This window comes from Haemorhous mexicanus, chromosome 7, assembly GCF_027477595.1.
Source record: "Haemorhous mexicanus isolate bHaeMex1 chromosome 7, bHaeMex1.pri, whole genome shotgun sequence".
Lineage (NCBI taxonomy): Eukaryota > Metazoa > Chordata > Aves > Passeriformes > Fringillidae > Haemorhous > Haemorhous mexicanus.
In genome coordinates, this window is record NC_082347.1 from 42,834,113 (window position 1) to 42,848,091 (window position 13,979).

The following is a 13,979-nucleotide window of genomic DNA, read 5'->3' on the forward strand; positions in this document are numbered from 1 at the left end:
CCTAGTCTACCCACAGCCTACTTTCTGACCATGCATCAGGAATAGATCAAGTATCACAATAATTATATATCAATGAATATATAAACAATACACAGATGGACAGAATACCGCAGAACCATTACTACTATTTTTTAAATGTAAACACAAAAGGGGTGTGGGAGTGTGGGGGTGTGTGTAAAAAAAATCCAAACCCACGCAGTTAAAACTTACAGTAATTGGAGTGCTCTTCAAATCAAATATACAACGAGCTGCAAGCTCAGTGCAGTTTACTTTCAGAGAAAAATGAGCTAATTCCAAAATCAAAGGAATCCTTCAAAAACACAAGAAAAAAAAAATTCAGAGATTTTGATATTCTCTTCCATGGAATTAAAAAACCACTTTTTGAAACTAACTGTGCAATGCGCCTGAAAACCTTAAAGTCATATGAATACTAGAGGAATTATTATTATAATGTTAAATATTATTATAGTTATACTAATAATGCTCACAGTTAATAAGGAAAAAAAAGAGTTCAAAGTTGGCTACATTAAAAATATAAAAATTAATCTGTTTATGGAAAATAATTAGCATACTCCTATGCAATCTGCACAAACAGTCCCTGAAGAAGACAAGAAATACAGAATTAAATGCATGAAGCAGAGACATGGTGAAGTAAGAAACTTCAGATTCCAGAAAGATTGCAGAAAATTTTGGAATTACAATTCAATGAACTGGCACACAAAGCAGTTAAATCCATCAGTCTGCTACCCAGGAACTAAGAACACAGACACAGAGATGGAGACTATATTCTAACTGTTTGGATGTCTGTAAATAACCAGATGAGCATAGTGTATTGTCTGGAACAGAAGAAGTGATGAGATATCTGAATATTGTTAAAGAGTGTTTACCTTAACAAATAAAAATGTAATATTGCTTCCATATGTAACAGCTGTGATGCAACTACTGGAACAGTGGTCAGTTTAGTCTTTCAAACTTATGCTGAAGAGTTGGGAAGGGCCCCAGGAAAAGTTAAAAACTAACTACAGTCTGAAAAGTACATATCAACTTTAAGACCTTCTAAAAATCTCATTTTATCAAAAAGAAATTATTATGGAAAGATTTAATAATGTTATATAAACAGCTGTATGGAAAAAGATATTTAATCTTGGGTTCTGTCATAAAGTTTAATAGGATTTTGTGCTTTTTTAAGATGACCTATGTGTTAACACAACACAAACACTAAGTAAGAGTTCAAGCTCTGCAAGGTCATCAGGAATTTTGACAGAATTCAACGGAAGCAGGATCAGCTTCATCATCAATTTCCAAGGGGCTATGACAAATAAAACTCACTTCACACTGAGAACAGATGCGGGAGGTACATCGTGTTGCTTCAAAAGCACATATAAAGAATTCAGACTTGCGCTGGCATCTCTTGGAAATACATTGGTGTCCCACTGCCTGCAACATATGAGGAATTGGGTCATAATTTTTTGTGAGAAATGTTATTGTATTAAAAATTTGAAATAACTCTCCTAACTTCAGAATGGATGGCTCTTATTCCAAGGTATCAGTGGGCTGCCTGGATATTGAAATATCAAGAAAAAAATCTATAAAACCTAACTTCAGTATGTGAATTAGTATTTCAGACAGTAAATTTTATTCCAGAAGAAAAAAAAAACAGGTGTGCAAGAATCCTTTCCCATAATGTCAGTATGGATTAATCCACTGCTAGTAAGAAAAGAATCAATATTTTTTTAAATGGGGAAATCTTGAGACACTGAAAAAAATTACATGAGATTTTGCTATGAAGTCCAATTTTCAAATTTTTCTTATACCTTTAAAATTTAAAGAATTTTAAAAGCATTATGCTCCACGATTTGTACACTGCATTTTAGGTGATTTCCCCACTTTATTTTTATTTTCTTGTACACAGTTTGGGAATGGAAGCGGAGTCCATTTGATACTAAAATGTCTTTCAGATTCCTATATTCTTTCTCCTGGCTATACCTGTACAACACACTAACCCCTACATTCCCAAAGAGCTAGCTCACTTTTTTGATGAAGCTGTTTAGACAGACTTGACTGTTACCACCCAAACTGTCATTATGATTTTCCTTTTGAGGAGTTAAACTCTGCAGTTGATTTTTTCTACAAGCATATGGGATCCCTGAACCTGATCCTACCTCTGTAACATGCAGCATCAAAGTACGAGTGAAAGGATACATTTTCATACTTACAACTTTAACAACTGCATTTTATAAATAACTGAAAGACAGATGGAATTTTGTATTTCCTTCTCTACCTGGGAAATATCCATTAGTTTGTGATACACCTATAAAATAACAATTTAATTATTATTTGATTAAATTAGCAAAGGACCAACACTCAACAGGGCTAAAATAAAACAGGTATGTTGACTGTTTTCATAGACTTTAAGGGCAATGTGGCTACTATGATAATCTATGTAGTTCTGCACAGATAATACAAAGATCACCCTCCAAGAATCACCTTCCAAGAGTCAGGATCAGAACTATAAGCCGAAATATAAACGTGGAACTACCTCCTGGGTTAGAATCCTAATTAATGCATTTTGAACACTTTGTGATAGAACTCATTCTGAAATCATCTCATCCAGCTGAGACAAACAATTAAATTTTATCTGTACCTATAGATTATAGGCAGGGAAAAAAATATTATTAAGACATTACAGTAAACTGCAGATACTTCAATTTAGCTGTAGAGTTACACATTAATAGTGCGCAGATCATTTCCTTTGACTCTCACACTGACTGCCCACACCTATCAATTAAGCTGTACTGGAACACTAAGTTTTACAGGACTCCAGTATGCTGCTACTAAAGCACTCAATAGCTTGGATCATACTTCTGTAGCCCAAGCACAGTTGTAGAACTACTTCAGTCTTCTCTTTAAGGACATTGTCAAACGGCTCTGCTCTGCTCAGTAATTCTTATCAAAATACAAAAGCAATTTCAAGCTTGCCCCAGGGTGATTGCTTTATTATTATCACACCTTTGGAGTGCTGCATATCAGTTCTCTTAGAGAAATTTGTAATATAAACATACACTTTTGGAATGCAGTGATTGGGGGGTAGACAGACAAAGACAACAGACAATGTAGCAGAATGAAAGAAAATACGCCTGCACACAACTTCCGAGTTTTATTTGCCTTTTTCTGCTTCTGCCACATTTGTCTTTGCCCTCTTATTTCCTAAATTAAGAGCATGCAAGAAATGTAAACTAATGTCATATCCTCTAATTTTCAGAACTATTTGAAGGGTTCAAGCTGAATCACTGAAGTATTTATCAGCATGAGAAATACCAAACAGATACTAAATACGCCCTCAGTGGCATATGTCCGGTTAAGTTGCCCTCACTACACCTTCTCTTACAACAGGAATTAATCCCAAACAGAATTTTTAGGGTTAGCCACAGTTATCCCCATTATATTGATGTGTCAAAAGAACAAGGAGTAGTAAGGAGCTCTTTAGCTTATAGTATCAAAAATATACAATTAGTGAAAATCTCTGCATATCTACTGAATTGTTTGGTAGATAACCAAATTTAAATTACAACTATGATCTTATGAAAACGCAGAGACAGCTCCTGTCTTAGTGGGGCTTTAAAATATTTTTCATCATTACCATTAAAGAAAATATTTGAGAGTATTTATCTGGAACATTTTCCTTAATAAAGACTGCTGCAGCAGATGAAAACTCTTTTGCTTCTTCCAGTTTTGAAGCATCGAGGAAGCACTCAAGTAAATTTCTGCAGATCAAATAAATGTTTATATTAAGTATTTATTAACACTTTCCAAAATAATCGTTAGCTGTATTTTTTTAACAGTCTTTGTATTCAAGATACCACTTCTAAATGCAGTACAAGCAATTTGTGCTATAAAGCATTGACTTAACACAAAAGAGACCCTCTAATTTCTACATTTTTGCTTCTTCCAGATATATACACATATTTAGTGCAGATCACAATAAGAATCTTGGAAATTTGTGGAGTTTTTTTGTGAAAACTTTTCTCAACAATATACCTGGAATTAAAAAGATTAACTATTTAAAAGTGTATGAGAAAAACATTTCTGTGGGACATATTGTAAGATTCTCCCTTAACTACTGCAAAGGCTAGTATTTCAAAGACACTTAGCAAAAGAAAACTATTCACACTGGAAACAGCAACATATCTACTGGATTTTCTATACTTTATCTGATTTGACTGAAAAAGAGCCTGTGAACCCACAACATACATGAACAACAACAATAACCATAATTTTAAAAGAAATTATTAATAAATACAACTTAAAAAAATACAACCATTAGTGTTATAACACAAACACACTGTGTGCATTTGTTTGCTTTCATCAATACCCCATCAAGAGTTTGATACCAGGAAACTGCATGTATTACAGATAGTCCTTAGCACACCCCTTGGAATGTTTTGTTACTTCCCTCCAGTTTGAGTTTATAAAGAAAATGCTACATAGCAATAAACCACAATCACAGACCACAGAAACAAAAAATTCCACAAAGAGAAAGGGAAAAAACTATGGTAGGAGTGCAAGAGGAACTGGAATCAGTCTGCTGAATAGGGGATCAAAACATCTCTGCCAAAAGGTTGTGGGACCTTGAAAAATTACATAGACACTCCTCTTTGTGCACATAAAAATGTTTTTTTCAGTACAGTTATCTCAAGGTTTATGCTCCAGCTTTGCTCAGGAAATGCAAGAATGGTAATACATTGATGTTTATACACCATTTATTTCCAATTACTATCAATGACTCAAACACTACATCCAAAATTACTGTGAAACTTCAGGTCCAATCTAGGGCACTGCTGTTTCTTTCACTAAAACTTCAAGCTTAAAGTCAAGATAGAAATGAAGCACCTTTTGACGTTCAGTACATTTATGTCTCTTTAAAAAGTTATTAATTAAGGTTTTCACAATAAATACATCTACAACATTACCAGTGAAATATACCTTATTAAAGGTTGCCTCAGCTAGCAGTCCCAAAAGGACTACAGAATGCCCCTATGAAAAAATACAATTAAACTTACATCATAAGTTCTGCTCGCCATTCATTGTCTTGCTCTTCAATTTGGTTTAATGCTGTAACAATCTGTGAAAGGCTGGGAATAAGGCAATAGCGGAATCCAGGCTTAAGAAATGGCCTCACAAGTTGCCAATAAAGAACTGAGGCATTATATACCAGAAAAAAATACCTGAAAAAACAAGAATGAAAAAAAATTTAGTATTTAATGAACTTGAATAAACAAAAAATTACAGCTTGAGTACCGTAAGACACTTCTACGAAGTTCAAAGGTGCAACTTTGACTTTTCATTGGAGGCAATCCTGACTAAGAATTGAGAAGACAAGTACAGCACAAGAAGAATATGGTAACTCTTGCAACTATACTCAATAATTAACCACTTAAAAATAAGCTAACATATTGCTTTCATTCTATAGATCATAACTATAAAAGGGTAAGAAATGCTGAGATATCTAACAGCTTTAAACAGGACCTTACACTCTGTCAATGTAAGACTGCAGTATCCTTATGTTGTTACAACAAACACAGCAGTAACAGAAGTTACAAAATGGAAGGAAAAATCTAAAGGAAAAACCCAAAAAACACAACTCCATGCTACCTAATGAAAATCATGACAAACAATTGAAAAGACAGATCAGTAGCATTTTCTGGGACTTAGAGTTAATCCTGTCAGTAGGGCCTACCTTCTTTCATAGGTTGCAAAATCTATTGCCTTCATAAAAAACAGCACAAACTTTTCAAACTCTTCCTAAAACAGAACAAAGAAAAGCAAGTGCAATTTGAATATAGATTGTACAAATCAGTAGATTCTTTTCCTATTTCAATATGAGCATATTTCATAAATTTAATTTTCAGACCAATCTCAACTAAAATATACCGCCAAAAGAAGTTGTTGCTATAGAAACAGAATAACTAAAGACTGGTTGATAGCCTATTTATACGTTTTCCAGATTTTAAATTTTAAGACTGCATTTTCAACTTACTTGATTTCTGCCAAATTAATTATCAGGACCAAAATGTTCCAAAACTAGAAAGCTGCATACTTTTTAAGCTTTCGGCAAAGAAAGTTCAGAAATATCCAAGAGTAAATCCAGCAGGAAAAAAAGTTATATTCATTTGTCCCATTAAAAATCTTGAGGAATTATTTTCTTCAAAAAGGCTCCAACAGGAGTTTGTCAACAGAAAATTGTGACAGGCATGCCCTTTTTATCATTAAAGGAGCCGGGAACCAGCTCTTCAGAGGAGGAACTAGGTGTCCTGGCGGACACCAAGGCGAAGAGCACCAGCCAGCGGCATTCCCTTGCTGCAAAGGCGGCTGAGAGTGTCCAGGGATGCCGCAGGAGGAGTGCAGCCAGCAGGCTGAGGGATGTGATCTTTCCCTTCTGCTCAGCAGTGGTGAGGAACACTGCTCCCAGTTCTGGGCTCCTCAGTAGCTGCTGTGGAGAGTCCAAGAAGGAGCTGCAAAGGTCAAGAAAGAACTGAAGTATCTCTCATATGGGGAAAGACAGAGAGCTGAGACTGTTGAGCCTGAAAAAGGCAGCTCGGGGAAGATCTCATCAGTATGTACAAATTCCTGAAGGCAGGGTGTAAAGAAGATGGGAGAGATAGTATTATAGAGGGATTTTTGAAAGTGTAGGAGAAGGATGCATTGCAAATAGGAAAGCCAAGGTGTAGCTGGATGAGCAGGAATGGGATGACACCAGAGGGGGTCTCTATAGTATGCTAGAAAAGATAAACTAAAATCTCCAAGAGAATTGGGACTGACTTACTGAGCTCTGGGGTGCTATAAAAAGGGTACTGAGCAATAAATGGGAACTGCCTAGATAAAGAGAAAAACAGAGATGAAATATGTACTAAAATAGAGAAGTTACACTTGGCCCTTAAGAACACAAACATCTTAATTAAGAAGGATTCCTCAGGATGGAAATCAAAATAAGGACAAATTTATCTTTTTAAGTGAATGATGATTACTTAGTCACACAGCATGAGATGTTGTGCCACTCATACTTTCATAAATTATCTAGGAACACAACAGTGAAAAAACTTTATAACTGATGCAAACTGGATCTTAAAGGAGCATAAATGACACAAGGAACCAAGCCAGGACTGTACAACCGGGGATCATTTTTAACTTCAAAGAAGTTAGCAAGAGCCAAGAAGAAAACAGCAAATATTGATTGAGATTCACAAAACATAACAGAATAGTTTGTTAATTTAGAAACATAAGTGGACATTGGATGTTTCAAACATGCATGAAGTTTTAAAGTGACCACTGATCAGTTATTCTGCACATGTGCTCACAGAAGAAAGACAATACAGAAAATATAACAGGGAAAAGATTCTAGCTTGAAAGTTAATTCAAACACATTATTCAAAGAAACTACTAAAACTTTTCTTAGGTACATTTGTGAACACAAATAACACAAACTATGAGCTACAAAGATGGTAAAGGCCTAGTGGGAAAGCCATATAAGGACTGGCTGAGGTCCCTTGGTTTGTTCAGCCTGGTGGAGTCTGAGGGGACACCTCATTGCACTCAGCAGCTTCCTCCTCAGAGGCACTGGAGGGGCAGCACCGACCTCTGCTCTCTGTGACCAGTGACAGGATCCAAGGGAACCACTGGAGCTGTGTCAGGGAATGCTTAGGCTGGACATCAGGAAAAGTTTCTTCTGCCTGAGGATGGCTGGACACTGAACAGGCAGTGGTAATGGCCCCAAGGCTGACAGAGCTCAAGGAGCATTTGAATAATTCTCTCAGGCACAGGGTGGCATTTTAGCGGTATTCCTGTGCAGAGCCAGGAGCTGGACTTTGATGATCCTTGTGGGTCCCTTCCAACTGGGAATACTCTATGATTCCAAACATCTGTTAAAGCTATTTTGGGGGGCTAGATATCATTTACCGATGATCAAAGCTGACTCATCACAGTACAAGGACAAGTGAAATACTGAAGACAGAAAACAGATCCCACTCCATTTCAAAAGCAGCAGGAGATAAAAACTGCTTTTCATATAAAGGGAATTGTAACACCTCAAAGCAATACACAGAAGCAGAAGTATCCTGCTGAGGTGCTACCACCTCTCACTACAAAAAGCCACATCCAAGTATTACATGGACATGTTACTGATGAGTGCTGGAAGTACACTGACACAGAAATGAGCTGTACAACCTCTCTGAGGGCCTCTTCAGCCCTCCACTTCCCAAAAACCTATGAAATGCTTCCCAAATAAAATTGCTGAATGTTTTAACAGTTACAGCTAATTTGGTCTGAATGCATCATATTTAAGTAAAAAGTTAAGAGGGTGACTTAAAACAATCAACCACCCGAAAAAGTTTACAAGTATTTTTTTTCTTCTCCAAAATCTCTGAAATATTAGTCTGATTCAGACGGTAAGTTTTGTTTACTCCCAAATTACTTGTTAATACATTTCCTTGGATTTTTTGCAGAGTCCTGATTATCCTTGTGTATTTTACATGACTGAAAGCAACACATAAAACCTAGTAGTAAATACCTATAAAACCAGGCTTAATATAGAGCAACCTTCATGATTTCTCACCAAATTATCTGTAGAACGTGGGGCATGCAACTGGCCTTGGCACAAGTATGCTCTGCCAAGAAACTGGTTCACAGGAAATCTTCCTTTAAAATACATCTGTAGGCAATCACTGCTAATTTCCAGATATCCCAGCTAAAACCCAAAAAACAGCATTTCAATATTTTAAAAATTGCAACAAATAATTAAGAATATTAAGAATTGTTAGCTTTCTTAAATGCATGCCTAATCAAGGGTAACATCTAACTCCATACCAGTATGTAAGCAATATTCCACAGAGATGCATACTAGTTGTAATATAAGTCTATTACCATTTATTAAAGGCAATTTTTGTCATTCCAAATGTATTTGATAAAAAAAGCTTCTTTATTTAACAAAACTTCTCATTCAGTCATAGTATTGCTTACAGTACCCAAAAAATGTTTCCTTTTTAAAAACAATTGGTGACATAAAGACAAAATTCTAAAAATAATACTGGTTTGTTTTTTTTTAAGGAGGCAGGATTTGTCAGTGCTACATGTCAGTTTCCAGACCACAGGCAGATTTTGACTGGATTACAGCTTGCCGGGGGGAAAAAAAAAGTCTTACTACAAACTCTGTCAACTTAAAACCCAATCACTTATGATCATAAATTGAACATTAACAAATACTTCAAAATTTAAAATCTTGACCACATTTTACAGAAGTAATTTAATTAGCAACAGCCTTTCATCATTAGAATGGACCAGGGTTATGAGTATTTTTATTAGAGTTCTTTTGCCTGTTCACCAATGTATTTTCCTCAGTCTGAACCAAATTGCTTAATGCTTAGTTTTCCATAATAAGAAAAAAAACAGGCACGGCAAACATTTTTGTATATATCACAGTACACCTTGATAATTTAGGTGTGATTACAAAAATCACAAACCACAGAGTTTTAATGGAAAATGCGTGTTTAAACAACTGATCTCCAAAACCAGAATGGTGTAATACTTTCCTCGAGTACTTCTGAGATTTTTAAAATAGTAACTGTAACAGCTGTAAATACAGTGCATTATCTACATGTTTTTATTTAATACAGATAAAAGACCTAAATTACAAACCTGAAGTGCTTGTTCAGCACATAAAACATATAAATCAGTGCTGATGTTATCTGTTGAATCAAGTGCAGATTGTCTTTCACTGGCTGATTTGATTAACTTGTAAGCATTCTTCAAAGCCTGAACATCTGAAATTAAAAAAAGTAATAAAGAAATCTTTGTTTCCAGGTGTACTGACACGATTGCATTCAAATGAGCTACACGATATCCAGTCTCTCCTCTGCAGAAATATATTAAGAATGTTTAAGGAAAATAATGTCACACACACACGCGTTGATCGAAGTCAGGCATAGTTCTAACATGGAGCAACATCATAACAACTAACAACTCTCTTACTATTTAAAGTCACCGACACTAGCACACTAGGAAGGGAATTTAGAAATCAGGCTAGGATCAAGCTGCTTTCCTATCTGAAGTCGGATTTTAATTTCACATCATTCTAAAGACGGTCGCGCGGTCGCTCGCCCGCTCACCTCCGGCGCTCTCTGCGGCGAGCAGCTGCTCCCTCGCCGCCAGCTCCATCCCGCGGCTGGACGAGGCTTCGCCGCGAGTGCCGTGGGGAGCTCCAAGCCGCCAGCGAGAGGCTTTCCCGAAGGTCCCGAACGCTTGCCCGGGCAGCCCAGGGATGCGGCTGCCGGAGGTGCCCGCCGGACATCCGTAGGCTGCCCCTCGGCCGCTCGCGTTTCCCACAACACAGGCGCGTATCCCGGCAGCGCTTTCACAACATCCGCAGACCAGCCCTCCCTTTCGCCCTCCCCTCGGCCCTCGGCCTCGCTCGAGGGGCCGGGCGAGCCGGCAGGGAGCCGCCCCCGCGGCCCCGGCTGCGCTCGCGGGCGGGGGAGCTGTTAGCGGCCCGCGGCGGCAGCGGGCAGCGCCGGGGCGGGCGCGGCTCGAGGGCCGGCACAGGCAACGACCGACGCCTTCCTGCCAATGAACGTAGCGCTAAGAAATGCTGGAACCAGTATTTTTTGTCCCGTGTTGAGAGCTTCTAACGCGAAGCCTTTGGAAATGCAGCGTACACCACCTAAAGCAGGAAAAAATGCCCAGGAACGTTGGGATCACATCCGTCAGTGCAAGAAGAACTCATAGGTGAGGAAAAGAAGAAAAAAGAAAAGGAAAAGGAAAAGACAAAAGAAAGAAAAGAAGCTGCCTGACTGGACTGATATCAACACATACCAAATGTTTAGAGCCTCACCACTGCCCTCACCTACTGAGTCATACCAGATTCTGTGAGAGAAATCACTGTGGTCATGAAGACAATTTAAAGGCTCATGTACATAAATTCAATTTTAAACCTAAGCCGTTTGCACTTTGAACTAGACTGCAACTCTATACCAGTAGGGTGTTCCAGTACAGGGGTCTGGAAAGAATTCAGGAGTAGACTCAATCCCTACCTGTACTACATAACCCCTCCCTGGCCACAGTACCCATTTAAATCAAGTAACTGTCTTGCTTCTATGAATATCGATGAGCAGAAACAAAACTAATCTGAAATTAGGTGGGCAAGGAAAAAACCCTATAGCAAACCTGTGTTGATTTCTGAAGCAGAAAGCGATATATTGGTCTTGTGTAATCATGTTAGATAATAATAACAATGGCTTACTACGGCTTACTGTGATGTATCTGTATATATATATATACACACGATGTTTGTACCCAAACTTTGTAACTTTTACTTGGCTACAGCCCAGACACTTCTGAACGTCTACTGGCAGAATCCCAGACTCAGGTAAGACAAGTGTCTCTTCATATACAAATGAGTATATGAAAGCTCAACTGACTTCTGTAATGTAGGTAATAGCCAAAATGGCACCACCATAACATAAACATCTAAAATTTTTCTATTACTGATTCATCCTAATGAAATACCTGGGTGTTATGATCCAGTTTAAACCCAGAAGAGCAAAGAAAAATAAGTCTCTCTGCATAAAATAGAGAGAACCTTGAAGGTTCAAAATGTATCCAAAAAACGTGACTAAAACCAAACGAGGTCAAATGTTGTTGCCAAAAATGGATATCTTTTATTTAATAGTAAAAGAGGCAAAGACAAAGAAAGAGAAAATACATAAATAAATAGAAAAAGAAGTGCATGGGGGGGTGGGGGAACCGGGGGAGACTGACAAGGCTTAGGTGGAAGCACATCACTCATCCGTGGGTCCCAGCGACTTCTCGTGGCTCCCATCGATCTGGTCTTCCTGGCGGTGGGTCCCCTGTCACCGCCACGCCGCGCCACGCCGAGGAGTGCAGAGTCCCACGGATTAATGTGGCTTTGGGCAAGGTGGGAACGCCCACGTGCCTCCCTTGCAGGGGGCCAGTTTGACACTGACCCTTGCAAGACGCTGGATTTGTTGCATCGTGCTGCAGCGCTCTGGTGCAGGCTCTGGGGACCCTTTGGGGGGGGCTTCGATGGGCCGTGACACCCCGCTGCTGTCCCTCAGTGGTTGCGGCTTTTTCCCCGGGTGAAGGGGTCCCTCAGCTGGGCTCCTCGGCACAGCGCAGGATGGGCGGTCACTGCGCCTCTGACCAGAGGATTTTCCAACACACACACAGAGCCTTTTTCATCCCACCCTTTGGTGCCGGGGTCTGTGTGAAGCCTGGCAGCTGATAGCTCTGGGGCTGTGATCTCCGCCCTGAAGGTGTTATGCAACAACAGTTATGATCTCCTGACACTTTATAAAACAGAAACTAGTGGCAAATTGCTGGTAGCTTCTGGTAAAGTGTCTGTGTCCTTTACTGCCACTAGAGTCACATGTCTGTACAAATGAGATATTAAAGTAGTCATATTAACCCACATAGTAAAAACTTTAAAAATAGGGCATCTCCTGTAAATGGTCAAAAGAAAGTGCACCAGGGAGATTACTTTATAGTCCACTTGCCTTCTATTGGATTTCTTTTATTTTTCTTGAATAGATGAGGAACTAGATTACATGCCTGATTCCAGTCCTCTTACAGGCAAGGTGAGTCTAGAGAGAATGAGAAATAGTACAGACCAAATACTCTCTAATGAGAATTATATGGATGTCAAAGGAACCATTGGTTTGCTCCATCGGCTTTTTTATTATAATTACTTCCTGATTCTTTTGCATTCTGATTTACAGGTTCAAATATCTCATTTCATGTGTTACATGTTTGTCCTTCTCAAAGGGCTTTGATGCAGTGTGCTTTTTTAACACGTAAGAAAATACACAAATGGTTTTCTGTAACGTTTTCTCACCTGTTGCTCCTTTCTTTCTGTTCTGTCCTAAGGCAGCTTAAGGCCAACTTCATTTTCTGTACTGTGAGAGCTGTCCCTTCTCATTGCATACCATGGAATTAGTGTGTGAGCCGGAGGAGACTAGACATATAGATTCTATTTCCAAACTGCATACTAATGTAGAGCCATGAATGCACATAAAGGACAATGAAGGGGAGAAACAAAAGGTTGCAAAGAGATTTAGACAAACTGGAAGTATTATCTATAGACACTATGCATCTTATTTTCTTTGTTCAGAAATTGATCATGATCACATAACTTGTATTATTAAATTATTTTCCATTATCAATCTGAATAAAAGTTTAAATCAATCTGGTTTTATTTAAGTTTAATCACTTGTTCCTAGAAAGCACTTAGAACAAAATCACTGAAGCAGTTAATCTACTGAGGAGTGGGTGTATTTTATATAGAATGAAAGACAGTAAATGATAAGTAAATATCCAATGACACTACGCCTCTATTGTCTGTGCTGTCCTTACTTGCCAAAATGTAATGGCTTAAGGTATCTCTTCTCCATCTTTGCTTCTGATGAAAATCTAGTACACACTGAATGTAGGAATGAAACTAGATCGGAACAAAGGCCTAGCCAGTGAGCTTTCCTTTGACAGACATGAGCAGTAGCAGGCTAAGGAAGAGTTTCAAACAGGGTATTGCAATATTTCCAGAGTAAGGAATCCCTGAAGCGTCCAACAGCTTAAAACCAGCAAACTGGAGCAGGCCCTGTTACAGTACCTGCATTTTTGATGACCTTTGGCATGCTTCCTTTCATGAATTTGGCTTATTTGACTCCTTGAATACACATTGACTTTTAAATCTCCACTACATTGTGCCAGTCAGATTCAGATGTTAGGTAGATATTGTATGAAAAAGAACCTCACAAAAAGTACCTCGAAAAATATTTTTATTTAAAAGATACAACTGTAAAAGCCAAACTCTCCCAGGATTTATCTGTGTGGAATTTTAACTAAGCTCTGGCATTTGTTTGGGAAAAAAATTCATGATGTCAAAATTAAGAATCTTCTCCCATCTGGTCCACTGTGTA

The 13,979-nt window shown here is 38.3% G+C and overlaps 1 protein-coding gene across 1 annotated transcript in view; it reads right to left on the bottom strand.

Moving 5' to 3' along the window:
• CFAP46 (cilia and flagella associated protein 46) overlaps nt 1-10,456 on the bottom strand; it is a 70,517-nt gene extending 60,061 nt beyond the window's left edge. The window contains exons 1-9 of the mRNA XM_059852299.1: nt 10,158-10,456; nt 9,688-9,812; nt 8,609-8,740; nt 5,738-5,802; nt 5,061-5,225; nt 3,641-3,764; nt 2,217-2,311; nt 1,330-1,437; nt 211-310 (exon numbers count right to left, since the gene is read on the bottom strand). Of these exons, the coding sequence (XP_059708282.1) occupies nt 211-310; nt 1,330-1,437; nt 2,217-2,311; nt 3,641-3,764; nt 5,061-5,225; nt 5,738-5,802; nt 8,609-8,740; nt 9,688-9,812; nt 10,158-10,206 (963 nt within the window). The 5' untranslated portion in view covers nt 10,207-10,456. The remainder of the gene's footprint in view (nt 1-210; nt 311-1,329; nt 1,438-2,216; nt 2,312-3,640; nt 3,765-5,060; nt 5,226-5,737; nt 5,803-8,608; nt 8,741-9,687; nt 9,813-10,157) is intronic.
• Between the last annotated feature and the right edge of the window lie 3,523 nt (nt 10,457-13,979).